This window comes from Salmo salar, chromosome ssa01 (genome assembly GCF_905237065.1).
Source record: "Salmo salar chromosome ssa01, Ssal_v3.1, whole genome shotgun sequence".
Lineage (NCBI taxonomy): Eukaryota > Metazoa > Chordata > Actinopteri > Salmoniformes > Salmonidae > Salmo > Salmo salar.
The window spans coordinates 106541967-106557397 of NC_059442.1; the positions used below are offsets into that span (position 1 = coordinate 106541967).

Below are 15431 nucleotides of genomic sequence, written 5' to 3' on the forward strand. Positions count from 1 at the left end.
ATACCCAGCCTGTAGTTGATTTAAGCCTGTTGCCTATGGCAGTATACCCAGCCTGTAGTTGATGTGAGGCTGTAGCCTATGGCAGTATACCCAGCCTGTAGTTGATGTGAGGCTGTAGCCTATGGCAGTATACCCAGCCTGTAGTTGATGTGAGGCTGTAGCCTATGGCAGTATACCCAGCCTGTAGTTGATGTGAGCCTGTAGCCTATGGCAGTATACCCAGCCTGTAGTTGATGTGAGCCTGTAGCCTATGGCAGTATACCCAGCCTGTAGTTGATGTGAGCCTGTAGCCTATGGCAGTATACCCAGCCTGTTGTTGATGTGAGCCTGTAGCCTATGGCAGTATACCCAGCCTGTAGTTGATGTGAGCCTGTAGCCTATGGCAGTATACCCAGCCTGTAGTTGATGTGAGCCTGTAGCCTATGGCAGTATACCCAGCCTGTAGTTGATTTGAGGCTGTAGCCTATGGCAGTATACCCAGCCTGTAGTTGATGTGAGCCTGTAGCCTATGGCAGTATACCCAGCCTGTAGTTGATGTGAGCCTGTAGCCTATGGCAGTATACCCAGCCTGTAGTTGATGTGAGGCTGTAGCCTATGGCAGTATACCCAGCCTGCAGTTGATGTGAGCCTGTAGCCTATGGCAGTATACCCAGCCTGTAGTTGATTTGAGCCTGTAGCCTATGGCAGTATACCCAGCCTGTAGTTGATTTGAGCCTGTAGCCTATGGCAGTATACCCAGCCTGTAGTTGATGTGAGCCTGTAGCCTATGGCAGTATACCCAGCCTGTAGTTGATGTGAGCCTGTAGCCTATGGCAGTATACCCAGCCTGTTGTTGATGTGAGCCTGTAGCCTATGGCAGTATACCCAGCCTGTAGTTGATGTGAGCCTGTAGTTGATGTGAGCCTGTAGCCGATGGCAGTATACCCAGCCTGTAGTTGATGTGAGCCTGTAGCCTATGGCAGTATACCCAGCCTGTAGTTGATGTGAGCCTGTAGCCTATGGCAGTATACCCAGCCTGTAGTTGATGTGAGCCTGTAGCCTATGGCAGTATACCCAGCCTGTAGTTGATTTGTGGCTGTAGCCTGTGGCAGTATACCCAGCCTGTAGTTGATGTGAGCCTGTAGCCTATGGCAGTATACCCAGCCTGTAGTTGATTTGAGGCTGTAGCCTGTGGCAGTATACCCAGCCTGTAGTTGATGTGAGGCTGTAGCCTATGGCAGTATACCCAGCCTGCAGTTGATGTGAGCCTGTAGCCTATGGCAGTATACCCAGCCTGTAGTTGATTTGAGCCTGTAGCCTATGGCAGTATACCCAGCCTGTAGTTGATTTGAGCCTGTAGCCTATGGCAGTATACCCAGCCTGTAGTTGATGTGAGGCTGTAGCCTATGGCAGTATACCCAGCCTGTAGTTGATTTAAGCCTGTTGCCTATGGCAGTATACCCAGCCTGTAGTTGATGTGAGGCTGTAGCCTATGGCAGTATACCCAGCCTGTAGTTGATGTGAGCCTGTAGCTTATGGCAGTATACCCAGCCTGTAGTTGATTTGAGGCTGAAGCCTATGGTAGTATACCCAGCTTGTAGTTGATTTGAGGCTGTAGCCTATGGCAGTAAACCCAGCCTGTAGTTGATTTGAGGCTGTAGCCTCGGGCAGTATACCCAGCCTGTTGTTGATTTGAGGCTGTAGCCTATGCCAGTATAACCAGCCTGTTGTTGATTTGAGGCTGTAGCCTATGGCAGTATACCCAGCCTGTAGTTGATGTGAGCCTGTAGCTTATGGCAGTATACCCAGCCTGTATTTGATTTGAGGCTGTAGCCTATGGCAGTATACCCAGCCTGTAGTTGATTTGAGGCTGTAGCCTATGGCAGTATACCCAGCCTGTAGTTGATTTGAGGCTGTAGCCTATGGCAGTATACCCAGCCTGTAGTTGATTTGAGGCTGTAGCCTATGGCAGTATACCCAGCCTGTAGTTGATTTGAGGCTGTAGCCTGTGGCAGTATACCCAGCCTGTAGTTGATTTTGAGGCTGTAGCCTATGGCAGTATACCCAGCCTGTAGTTGATGTGAGGCTGTAGCCTATGGCAGTATACCCAGCCTGTAGTTGATGTGAGCCTGTAGCCTATGGCAGTATACCCAGCCTGTAGTTGATTTGAGCCTGTTGCCTATGGCAGTATACCCAGCCTGTAGTTGATGTGAGCCTGTAGCCTATGGCAGTATACCCAGCCTGTAGTTGATGTGAGCCTGTAGCCTATGGCAGTATACCCAGCCTGTCGTTGATTTGAGGCTGTAGCCTATGGCAGTATACCCAGCCTGTAGTTGATGTGAGCCTGTAGCCTATGGCAGTATACCCAGCCTGTAGTTGATGTGAGCCTGTAGCCTATGGCAGTATACCCAGCCTGTAGTTGATGTGAGCCTGTAGCCTATGGCAGTATACCCAGCCTGTAGTTGATGTGAGCCTGTAGCCTAGGCAGTATACCCAGCCTGTAGTTGATGTGAGCCTGTAGCCTATGGCAGTATACCCAGCCTGTAGTTGATGTGAGCCTGTAGCCTATGGCAGTATACCCAGCCTGTAGTTGATGTGAGCCTGTAGCCTATGGCAGTATACCCAGCCTGTAGTTGATTTGAGGCTGTAGCCTATGGCAGTATACCCAGCCTGTAGTTGATGTGAGCCTGTAGCCTATGGCAGTATACCCAGCCTGTAGTTGATGTGAGCCTGTAGCCTGTGGCAGTATACCCAGCCTGTAGTTGATTTGAGCCTGTAGCCTATGGCAGTATACCCAGCCTGTAGTTGATGTGAGCCTGTAGCCTATGGCAGTATACCCAGCCTGTAGTTGATTTCAGCCTGTAGCCTATGGCAGTATACCCAGCCTGTAGTTGATGTGAGCCTGTAGCCTATGGCAGTATACCCAGCCTGTAGTTGATTTGAGGCTGTAGCCTATGGCAGTATACCCAGCCTGTAGTTGATGTGAGCCTGTAGCCTATGGCAGTATACCCAGCCTGTAGTTGATGTGAGCCTGTAGCCTATGGCAGTATACCCAGCCTGTAGTTGATTTGAGGCTGTAGCCTATGGCAGTATACCCAGCCTGTAGTTGATTTGAGGCTGTAGCCTATGGCAGTATACCCAGCCTGTAGTTGATTTGAGGCTGTAGCCTATGGCAGTATACCCAGCCTGTAGTTGATTTGAGGCTGTAGCCTATGGCAGTATACCCAGCCTGTAGTTGATTTGAGGCTGTAGCCTATGCCAGTATACCCAGCCTGTAGTTGATTTGAGGCTGTAGCCTATGCCAGTATACCCAGCCTGTAGTTGATGTGAGCCTGTAGCTTATGGCAGTATACCCAGCCTGTAGTTAATGTGAGCCTGTAGCCTATGGCAGTATACCCAGCCTGTAGCCTATGGCAGTATACCCAGCCTGTAGTTGATGTGAGCCTGTAGCCTATGGCAGTATACCCAGCCTGTAGTTGATTTGAGACTGTAGCCTATGGCAGTATACCCAGCCTGTAGTTGATGTGAGCCTGTAGCCTATGGCAGTATATCCAGCCTGTAGTTGATTTGTGGCTGTAGCCTATGGCAGTATACCCAGCCTGTAGTTGATTTGAGGCTGTAGCCTATGGCAGTATACCCAGCCTGTAGTTGATGTGAGCCTGTAGCCTATGGCAGTATATCCAGCCTGTAGTTGATTTGTGGCTGTAGCCTATGGCAGTATACCCAGCCTGTAGTTGATTTGAGGCTGTAGCCTATGGCAGTATACCCAGCCTGTAGTTGATGTGAGCCTGTAGCCTATGGCAGTATACCCAGCCTGTAGTTGATGTGAGCCTGTAGCCTATGGCAGTATACCCAGCCTGTAGTTGGTTTGAGCCTGTAGCCTATGGCAGTATACCCAGCCTGTAGTTGATGTGAGCCTGTAGCCTATGGCAGTATACCCAGCCTGTAGTTGATTTCAGCCTGTAGCCTATGGCAGTATACCCAGCCTGTAGTTGATTTGAGGCTGTAGCCTATGGCAGTATACCCAGCCTGTAGTTGATTTGAGCCTGTAGCCTATGGCAGTATACCCAGCCTGTAGCCTATGGCAGTATACCCAGCCTGTAGTTGATGTGAGCCTGTAGCCTATGGCAGTATATCCAGCCTGTAGTTGATTTGTGGCTGTAGCCTATGGCAGTATACCCAGCCTGTAGTTGATTTGAGGCTGTAGCCTATGGCAGTATACCCAGCCTGTAGTTGATGTGAGCCTGTAGCCTATGGCAGTATATCCAGCCTGTAGTTGATTTGTGGCTGTAGCCTATGGCAGTATACCCAGCCTGTAGTTGATGTGAGCCTGTAGCCTATGGCAGTATACCCAGCCTGTAGTTGATGTGAGCCTGTAGCCTATGGCAGTATACCCAGCCTGTAGTTGGTTTGAGCCTGTAGCCTATGGCAGTATACCCAGCCTGTAGTTGATGTGAGCCTGTAGCCTATGGCAGTATACCCAGCCTGTAGTTGATTTGAGCCTGTAGCCTATGGCAGTATACCCAGCCTGTAGTTGATTTGAGGCTGTAGCCTATGGCAGTATACCCAGCCTGTAGTTGATTTGAGGCTGTAGCCTATGGCAGTATACCCAGCCTGTAGTTGATTTTGAGGCTGTAGCCTATGGCAGTATACCCAGCCTGTAGTTGATGTGAGGCTGTAGCCTATGGCAGTATACCCAGCCTGTAGTTGATGTGAGCCTGTAGCCTATGGCAGTATACCCAGCCTGTAGTTGATGTGAGCCTGTAGCCTATGGCAGTATACCCAGCCTGTAGTTGATTTGAGGCTGTAGCCTATGGCAGTATACCCAGCCTGTAGTTGATGTGAGCCTGTAGCCTATGGCAGTATACCCAGCCTGTAGTTGATTTGTGGCTGTAGCCTATGGCAGTATACCCAGCCTGTAGTTGATTTGAGGCTGTAGCCTATGGCAGTATACCCAGCCTGTAGTTGATGTGAGCCTGTAGCCTATGGCAGTATATCCAGCCTGTAGTTGATTTGTGGCTGTAGCCTATGGCAGTATACCCAGCCTGTAGTTGATTTGAGGCTGTAGCCTGTGGCAGTATACCCAGCCTGTAGTTGATGTGAGCCTGTAGCCTGTGGCAGTATACCCAGCCTGTAGTTGATGTGAGCCTGTAGCCTATGGCAGTATACCCAGCCTGTAGTTGGTTTGAGCCTGTAGCCTATGGCAGTATACCCAGCCTGTAGTTGATGTGAGCCTGTAGCCTATGGCAGTATACCCAGCCTGTAGTTGATTTCAGCCTGTAGCCTATGGCAGTATACCCAGCCTGTAGTTGATTTGAGGCTGTAGCCTATGGCAGTATACCCAGCCTGTAGTTGATTTGAGGCTGTAGCCTATGGCAGTATACCCAGCCTGTAGTTGATTTTGAGGCTGTAGCCTATGGCAGTATACCCAGCCTGTAGTTGATGTGAGGCTGTAGCCTATGGCAGTATACCCAGCCTGTAGTTGATGTGAGCCTGTAGCCTATGGCAGTATACCCAGCCTGTAGTTGATGTGAGCCTGTAGCCTATGGCAGTATACCCAGCCTGTAGTTGATGTGAGCCTGTAGCCTATGGCAGTATACCCAGCCTGTAGTTGATGTGAGCCTGTAGCCTATGGCAGTATACCCAGCCTGTAGTTGATGTGAGCCTGTAGCTTATGGCAGTATACCCAGCCTGTAGTTGATGTGAGCCTGTAGCCTATGGCAGTATACCCAGCCTGTAGTTGATTTGAGGCTGTAGCCTGTGGCAGTATACCCAGCCTGTAGTTGATGTGAGCCTGTAGCCTATGGCAGTATACCCAGCCTGTAGTTGATGTGAGCCTGTAGCCTATGGCAGTATACCCAGCCTGTAGTTGATTTGAGGCTGTAGCCTATGGCAGTATACCCAGCCTGTAGTTGATGTGAGCCTGTAGCCTATGGCAGTATACCCAGCCTGTAGTTGATTTGAGGCTGTAGCCTATGGCAGTATACCCAGCCTGTAGTTGATGTGAGCCTGTAGCCTATGGCAGTATACCCAGCCTGTAGTTGATTTGAGCCTGTAGCCTATGGCAGTATACCCAGCCTGTAGTTGGTTTGAGCCTGTAGCCTATGGCAGTATACCCAGCCTGTAGTTGATGTGAGCCTGTAGCCTATGGCAGTATACCCAGCCTGTAGTTGATTTCAGCCTGTAGCCTATGGCAGTATACCCAGCCTGTAGTTGATTTGAGGCTGTAGCCTATGGCAGTATACCCAGCCTGTAGTTGATTTGAGCCTGTAGCCTATGGCAGTATACCCAGCCTGTAGCCTATGGCAGTATACCCAGCCTGTAGTTGATGTGAGCCTGTAGCCTATGGCAGTATACCCAGCCTGTAGTTGATTTGAGGCTGTAGCCTATGGCAGTATACCCAGCCTGTAGTTGATTTGAGGCTGTAGCCTATGGCAGTATACCCAGCCTGTAGTTGATTTGAGGCTGTAGCCTATGGCAGTATACCCAGCCTGTAGTTGATTTTAGGCTGTAGCCTATGCCAGTATACCCAGCCTGTTGTTGATTTGAGGCTGTAGCCTATGCCAGTATACCCAGCCTGTAGTTGATGTGAGCCTGTAGCTTATGGCAGTATACCCAGCCTGTAGTTAATGTGAGCCTGTAGCCTATGGCAGTATACCCAGCCTGTAGCCTATGGCAGTATACCCAGCCTGTAGTTGATGTGAGCCTGTAGCCTATGGCAGTATACCCAGCCTGTAGTTGATTTGAGGCTGTAGCCTGTGGCAGTATACCCAGCCTGTAGTTGATGTGAGCCTGTAGCCTATGGCAGTATATCCAGCCTGTAGTTGATTTGTGGCTGTAGCCTATGGCAGTATACCCAGCCTGTAGTTGATTTGAGGCTGTAGCCTATGGCAGTATACCCAGCCTGTAGTTGATGTGAGCCTGTAGCCTATGGCAGTATATCCAGCCTGTAGTTGATTTGTGGCTGTAGCCTATGGCAGTATACCCAGCCTGTAGTTGATTTGAGGCTATAGCCTATGGCAGTATACCCAGCCTGTAGTTGATGTGAGCCTGTAGCCTATGGCAGTATACCCAGCCTGTAGTTGATGTGAGCCTGTAGCCTATGGCAGTATACCCAGCCTGTAGTTGGTTTGAGCCTGTAGCCTATGGCAGTATACCCAGCCTGTAGTTGATTTCAGCCTGTAGCCTATGGCAGTATACCCAGCCTGTAGTTGATGTGAGCCTGTAGCCTATGGCAGTATACCCAGCCTGTAGTTGATTTGAGGCTGTAGCCTATGGCAGTATACCCAGCCTGTAGTTGATGTGAGCCTGTAGCCTATGGCAGTATACCCAGCCTGTAGTTGATGTGAGCCTGTAGCCTATGGCAGTATACCCAGCCTGTAGTTGATTTGAGGCTGTAGCCTATGACAGTATACCCAGCCTGTAGTTGATTTGAGGCTGTAGCCTATGGCAGTATACCCAGCCTGTAGTTGATTTGAGGCTGTAGCCTATGGCCCTGTTGTTGATTTGAGGCTGTAGCCTATGGCAGTATACCCAGCCTGTAGTTGATTTGAGGCTGTAGCCTATGGCAGTATACCCAGCCTGTTGTTGATTTGAGGCTGTAGCCTATGCCAGTATACCCAGCCTGTAGTTGATTTGAGGCTGTAGCCTATGGCAGTATACCCAGCCTGTAGTTGATGTGAGCCTGTAGCTTATGGCAGTATACCCAGCCTGTAGTTAATGTGAGCCTGTAGCCTATGGCAGTATACCCAGCCTGTAGCCTATGGCAGTATACCCAGCCTGTAGTTGATGTGAGCCTGTAGCCTATGGCAGTATACCCAGCCTGTAGTTGATTTGAGGCTGTAGCCTATGGCAGTATACCCAGCCTGTAGTTGATGTGAGCCTGTAGCCTATGGCAGTATACCCAGCCTGTAGTTGATGTGAGCCTGTAGCCTATGGCAGTATATCCAGCCTGTAGTTGATTTGTGGCTGTAGCCTATGGCAGTATACCCAGCCTGTAGTTCATTTGAGGCTGTAGCCTATGGCAGTATACCCAGCCTGTAGCTGTACATTTAGATAGTGATATATGACAGTGTGTGTGTCGGTCAGTAGAGGACTCTCCACCAGGCAGGTGACTGGGGGAAACAGAAGCAGTCAACACAGCAGCATAGTGTCCTACAGTATGCCCTTCACACACACCCTACCCCCCACACACACACACACCCTACCCACACACACACCACACACACACACACACACACACACACACACCCTACCCCCCACACACACACACACACCCTACCCCCCCCACCCACACACACACACACACACACACCCTACCCCACCACACACACACACACACACACCACACACACACACACCCTACCCCCCCACCACACACACACACACACCCCTACCCCCACACACACACACACACACACACCCTACCCCACCACACACACACACACACACACACACACACACCCTACCCCACCACACACACACACACACACACACACACACACCCTACCCCACCACACACACACACACACACACCTACCCTACCCCACCACACACACACACACACACACACACACACCCTACCCCACCACACACACACACACACACACACACACACACCCTACCCCACACACACACACACACACACCCTACCCCACCACACACACACACACACACACCCCTACCACTACACACACCCCCCTACCCCACCACACACACACACACACCCTACCCTACCCCCCCTACACACACACACACTCACCCTACCCCCCCACCCCCTACACACACACCCTCCCCCTCACACAGACACACCCTCCCCTACACACACACATGCACAAACCATCCATACAAACACGTAGATATGCGCATGCAGACATGTTCACACACACCCCACCAGAACCCAGTGACAGTAGGCCTGTTTGTCCTTCCCCAGTTTGGATAGACCCATAGGAGAACTCACACACTCCCCAGGGCCTGGAGTCCTTACAGTATGTGTTGATAAAAGCCTTGATTTATAATGTGTGTGTGTGTGTGTGTGTGTGTGTGTGTGTGTGTGTGTGTGTGTGTGTGTGTGTGTGTGTGTGTGTGTGTGTGAGTGTGTGTGTGTGTGTGTGTGTGTGTGACATGTCAGTTGGTGTGTGTGTGTGTGTGTGTGTGTGTGTGTGTGTGACAGGATGTCAGTTGGGTCTCGTGTCGTGTTTGAGACAGGATGTCAGTTGGATGTCGTGTCGTGTTTGAGACAGGATGTCAGTTGGGTGTCGTGTTTGAGACAGGATGTCAGTTGGATGTCGTGTCGTGTTTGAGACAGGATGTCAGTTGGGTCTCGTGTCGTGTTTGAGACAGGATGTCAGTTGGGTGTCGTGTCGTGTTTGAGACAGGATGTCAGTTGGGTGTCGTGTCGTGTTTGAGACAGGATGTCAGTTGGGTGTCGTGTCGTGTTTGAGACAGGATGTCAGTTGGGTGTCGTGTCGTGTTTGAGACAGGATGTCAGTTGGGTGTCGTGTCGTGTTTGAGACAGGATGTCAGTTGGGTGTCGTGTGTTTGAGACAGGATGTCAGTTGGGTGTCGTGTTTGAGACAGGATGTCAGTTGGGTGTCGTGTGTGTTTGTCAGTAATGTGTACCAGCTCTCCAACCTCCCTACAGAGACATGGAGAACAGATGGGCTAGCCTGCCACCTACAGGGCTATACTAGACACTACACCCCTTCAACACTGTGCTTCTTAAAAGTAGACTTTGAGATGCACAAAGTAAACAGCAATATTGTCCGGTCCATTTCCTCAACAACTAAGAGCGTTGAAGCGCGTGGCTAAACTTCTCTGTTGTTTTGGTCCAGTAGCTCAGTCCTTGTAGCAGCGTGAAGTGCACCTGTGTACATGCACAGATACTCTGTGTGACTGAGAGAGTGAAGTCATGCACAGATACTCGGTGTGACTGAGAGAGTGAAGTCATGCACAGATACTCGGTGTGACTGAGAGAGGGAAGTCATGCACAGATACTCGGTGTGACTGAGAGAGGGAAGTCATGCACAGATACTCGGTGTGACTGAGAGAGTGAAGTCATGCACAGATACTCGGTGGGACTGAGAGAGTGAAGTCATGCACAGATACTCGGTGGGACTGAGAGAGGGAAGTCATGCACAGATACTCGGTGGGACTGAGAGGGAAGTCATGCACAGATACTCGGTGGGACTGAGAGAGTGAAGTCATGCACAGATACTCGGTGGGACTGAGAGGGAAGTCATGCACAGATACTCGGTGGGACTGAGAGAGGGAAGTCATGCACAGATACTCGGTGGGACTGAGAGAGTGAAGTCATGCACAGATACTCGGTGGGACTGAGAGAGGGAAGTCATGCACAGATACTCGGTGGGACTGAGAGAGGGAAGTCATGCACAGATACTCGGTGGGACTGAGAGAGGGAAGTCATGCACAGATACTCGGTGGGACTGAGAGAGTGAAGTCATGCACAGATACTCGGTGGGACTGAGAGAGGAAGTCATGCACAGATACTCGGTGGGACTGAGAGAGTGAAGTCATGCACAGATACTCGGTGGGACTGAGAGAGTGAAGTCATGCACAGATACTCGGTGGGACTGAGAGAGTGAAGTCATGCACAGATACTCGGTGGGACTGAGAGAGTGAAGTCATGCATCGTGCTCATCTCAACATCTGCTGTGCTGCTCGTGGTGACGTCATATCGCTGAATCTCAGTTTACATTTTATTAAAGTGTAATCATCTGGACGTTTTAAAAGTAGGTTTAATGTGTGATATTTTAACCAATGTTCTGTTCTGATGATGAAATGATGCATATTGTTGCGTATATTGACGCGTGTTTTGAAGGTTGTCCCCTCTCCACTCAGGTGGAGGCAGAGAGCCAGGAGCTGGTGGATGGCTCTCTGATAGACCTGTGTTTTGAAGATTGTCCCCTCTCCCCTCAGGTGGAGGCAGAGAGCCAGGAGCTGGTGGATGGCTCTCTGATAGACCTGTGTTTTGAAGATTGTCCCCTCTCCCCTCAGGTGGAGGCAGAGAGCCAGGAGCTGGTGGATGGCTCTCTGATAGACCTGTGTTTTGAAGATTGTCCCCTCTCCCCTCAGGTGGAGGCAGAGAGCCAGGAGCTGGTGGATGGCTCTCTGATAGACCTGTGTTTTGAAGGTTGTCCCCTCTCCACTCAGGTGGAGGCAGAGAGCCAGGAGCTGGTGGATGGCTCTCTGATAGACCTGTGTTTTGAAGGTTGTCCCCTCTCCCCTCAGGTGGAGGCAGAGAGCCAGGAGCTGGTGGATGGCTCTCTGATAGACCTGTGTGGTGCCACGCTCCTGTGGCGCACGGCCGAGGGCCTGAGCCGCACCCCCACCGTCAAACACCTGGAGGCGCTACGTCAGGAAATCAACGCAGCCAGGCCCCAGTGTCCCGTCGGCTTCAACACCCTGGCCTTCCCCTCCATGAGACGCAAGGCAAGTTCCCTCCCTGATACAATGACAACACAAAAGACAATATATCCCCCCCAAATAAATGTTTTGCACTTACAGCAGTTATTACATACATTTTCCTTTTGGTTGCCCCAGCGGGAATCAAACTCACGACCCTGGTGTTGATGGCTCCATGCTCTATCAACTGAGCCAGACATTTTAGTCATTTAGCAGACTCTCTTATCCAGAGATACTACAGTAGTGAGTCATTTAGCAGACTCTCTTATCCAGAGACACTACAGTAGTGAGTCATTTAGCAGACTCTCTTATCCAGAGACACTACAGTAGTGAGTCATTTAGCAGACTCTCTTATCCAGAGACACTACAGTAGTGAGTCATTTAGCAGACTCTCTTATCCAGAGATACTACAGTAGTGAGTCATTTAGCAGACTCTCTTATCCAGAGATACTACAGTAGTGAGTCATTTAGCAGACTCTCTTATCCAGAGACACTACAGTAGTGAGTCATTTAGCAGACCCTCTTATCCAGAGAGACTGCAGTTAGTGAGTCATTTAGCAGACTCTCTTATCCAGAGACACTACAGTAGTGAGTCATTTAGCAGACTCTCTTATCCAGAGAGACTACAGTAGTGAGTCATTTAGCAGACTCTCTTATCCAGAGACACTACAGTAGTGAGTCATTTAGCAGACTCTCTTATCCAGAGATACTACAGTAGTGAGTCATTTAGCAGACTCTCTTATCCAGAGAGACTACAGTAGTGAGTCATTTAGCAGACTCTGTTATCCAGAGATACTACAGTAGTGAGTCATTTAGCAGACTCTCTTATCCAGAGAGACTACAGTAGTGAGTCATTTAGCAGACTCTCTTATCCAGAGAGACTACAGTAGTGAGTCATTTAGCAGACTCTCTTATCCAGAGATACTACAGTAGTGAGTCATTTAGCAGACTCTCTTATCCAGAGAGACTACAGTAGTGAGTCATTTAGCAGACTCTCTTATCCAGAGAGACTACAGTAGTGAGTCATTTAGCAGACTCTCTTATCCAGAGAGACTACAGTAGTGAGTCATTTAGCAGACTCTCTTATCCAGAGACACTACAGTTAGTGGCTAGGTGGGACAACCACATCTCAGTCATAGTCAGTACATTTGTCCTTAATGAGTAAAGTCAGAGCTAGTAGGGAAAGACCAGTTGTAGAGAAGGCAGCAGGGGGTTTCTGTTCTGTTTGTTTTCTGATGTATCCAAGTGTTTCTGTTGTTGCTGTATGTGTTGCTGGTGACTATTCCATTCTCCCCTTATGGGATTACTTACAATGTATCTCATCTACTGTAGGACACCCCAGATGAGAAGCAGCCGTGGGTCTATCTCCAGTGTGGCCACGTCCATGGTTACCACAACTGGGGGAGCCACCGGGACAGAGACAGGCTGGACCGGGACCAGGAGGAGAGGGAGCAGGGCCGGAGCAGGGAGTGTCCTATGTGTCGAGCCAGTGGGCCGTACGTTCCCCTCTGGTTGGGCTGCGAGGCAAGCTTCTATCTGGACACGGCTCCGCCCACCCATGCCTTCTCACCGTGTGGTCACGTGTGTTCTGAGAAGACGGCTGTGTTCTGGAGTCAGATCCCGCTGCCGCACGGAACACACACCTTCCACGCCGCCTGTCCCTTCTGCGCCCAGCAACTGAGCGGCGAGCAGGGATACGTTAGACTCATCTTCCAGGGCCCACTCGACTAGGGGGACTATTTGTCCTTGGTCGGAACTACTTTCTTTTTGGTCGCAAAGGAACGACGCTTCTAACAAAAAGCATATAACTTCCAACTCCCTGGGATTTTGGGGCGGGGGGATTTTCTGGACTATTCTCTCTGTTTCTGTTTGTCTCTCTGTTTTTAAGTGACCTTTTCTATTTTTGATTTTTATTGGGAATGAAAACAAAGATTTCTATATTTTCATGTGAAACAGAAAAAGAAACCAAAACACTACTGGGGGATATAATTGAGTTTCTGAAAGAACTGTAAACTGTATTTATCTATTGTACTAACATATGACCACATATGGGTTTATTCTCCTTTATTGTTGCAATATCCATCCGTATCCATGTTTAAGACTTAAAGTCCTTTATTTCTGCCCAGACTTCATAATAACTCAACTCCAAAATGAAGACAAGCTACATTAGTTATTCTCCTTTACTCTTCTTGGTCAATATGCTTCACTTCAATACTCTTTTAACATTTTTATTGTGCTATTAGACTATAATAATAGCAGATTTCAAGGTCAAGGGTCGTATTCACTAGAAGCAAACAGGAAGGAACCTACCTCAATTGGTCTAATGAGAAACGTTTGTTTTCCGTTGCGAAACGTTTTGCTACGGTATCCAGTAATGAGTACGACCAAGGTGTGTTTTGGGGGTTCAGTTTTGTGTATAGCGGTGTGTGTGTGTGTCCCTCCCCCCACATCATGTATCTATTGAGTATCCATGACAACGTCCTGTCATATTGAAACCTCTGTGTTGTCTGTCTGATGGGGAGTTCTGGCTGTGTGTAAGGGGTGAAGTTTCCCCGAAGTACAGATCTAGGATCCGCTTCCCCTCCCCCAATTCTAACCTGAACCATTAGTGGGGAAAATGTGAAACTGACTCAAGATCAGCATCTAGGGGCAACTCCACCCTACACCGTGTTATAACTGTTAATTTTTTCCCACAAGGCATTGCCATGACCTTTCACATTTGAAGCAATAGATTTGGACGCAGACTTCCTACTTTTCGAGCAACTTGGGATTTGTAGTCCCTTGATTGGTTAGATAGATTGACAGCTATGTGATTGCTGTCTGTAGTTATGAATGAGTGTTGAACACACACACACACACTGTTGCCTGTGTAAAGACAGACCGGTCATGTTGAATGTCATTCTCTTCTTAAGTATCTAGTCGTCACGATAATTCTGAATGGAACAGTATTTATAGGGACAAAATACCTCAGTGTAAAAAGTAGTCCTGAACTTCAACCTTCAGAATTCAGTGGGGGAGGGGCATTACTTAGTATAAATTGTCTATGGATGGTATTTGATCATGTTTTTACTCTGAGTGTGTATTTTGTGTACAGTATTTTGTGGGTTGGTTCTTATATCCTTTTTGGGACCTAAAATCCCGACAGTCCCCACAAGGCTAGTAAAACAAGGGAAATTCTCCCTCATGGGGACATTTACCACATCCTCATGAATACAAAGGCAATTTTAAGCTCAGCTGTTAAGTTTAGGGAAAATAGGATTTTGAATGGAAATGAATTTTAGGTCCCCACGTGGGTAGAAGAACATAGTGTGTGTCAGTATGTGTTGTATTGTGTACAGATGGTATCTCCACTCTCTCTGAATCTGACTGATACTCACCTCAGGGAGAACACACACACACCTGTCTGGTCCATAGATACACACACACACACACACACACACACACACCTGTCTGGCCCATAGATATACACACACACACCTGTCTGGCCCATAGATACACACACACACACACACACACCTGTCTGGCCCATAGATACACACACACACACACACACACACACACACACACACACACCTGTCTGGCCCATAGATACACACACACACACACACACACACACCTGTCTGGCCCATAGATACACACACACACACACACACACACACACACACACACACACCTGTCTGGCCCATAGATATACACACACACACACCTGTCTGGCCCATAGATATAGACACACACACACACACACACACACCTGTCTGGCCCATAGATATACACACACACACCTGTCTGGCCCATAGATACACACACACGCCTGTCTGGCCCATACACATCCAAACAGACACTCTCCATGCAACAGACTTCAGAGGATACCTCATCAGTAGTTAAAGGTGTCTGTCTTGTCTTCTACAGCCCACTGTCCACAGCCTCATGTTTATACTCTACGTAAGTACGCAACACAAGCCAAGCCAAATGGCTGTTAGGGTTATTGTGTAGTAAAAATATACAAACGTGTTCAGTCCTGCAATTTC

General features: G+C 49.0%; 1 protein-coding gene across 2 annotated transcripts in view; it reads left to right on the forward strand.

Annotated features, from left to right (window-relative positions):
* The window catches only part of LOC106569858 (E3 ubiquitin-protein ligase pellino homolog 1), a 68828-nt gene extending 53932 nt beyond the window's left edge, over nucleotides 1-14896 (forward strand). For both annotated transcript variants that reach the window (XM_045687263.1, XM_045687264.1), the window contains exons 7-8: nucleotides 11230-11430; nucleotides 12736-14896. In XM_045687263.1, coding sequence (XP_045543219.1) covers nucleotides 11230-11430; nucleotides 12736-13134 — 600 coding nt within the window. In that variant the 3' untranslated portion in view covers nucleotides 13135-14896. The remainder of the gene's footprint in view (nucleotides 1-11229; nucleotides 11431-12735) is intronic.
* Nucleotides 14897-15431: the final 535 nt, after the last annotated feature.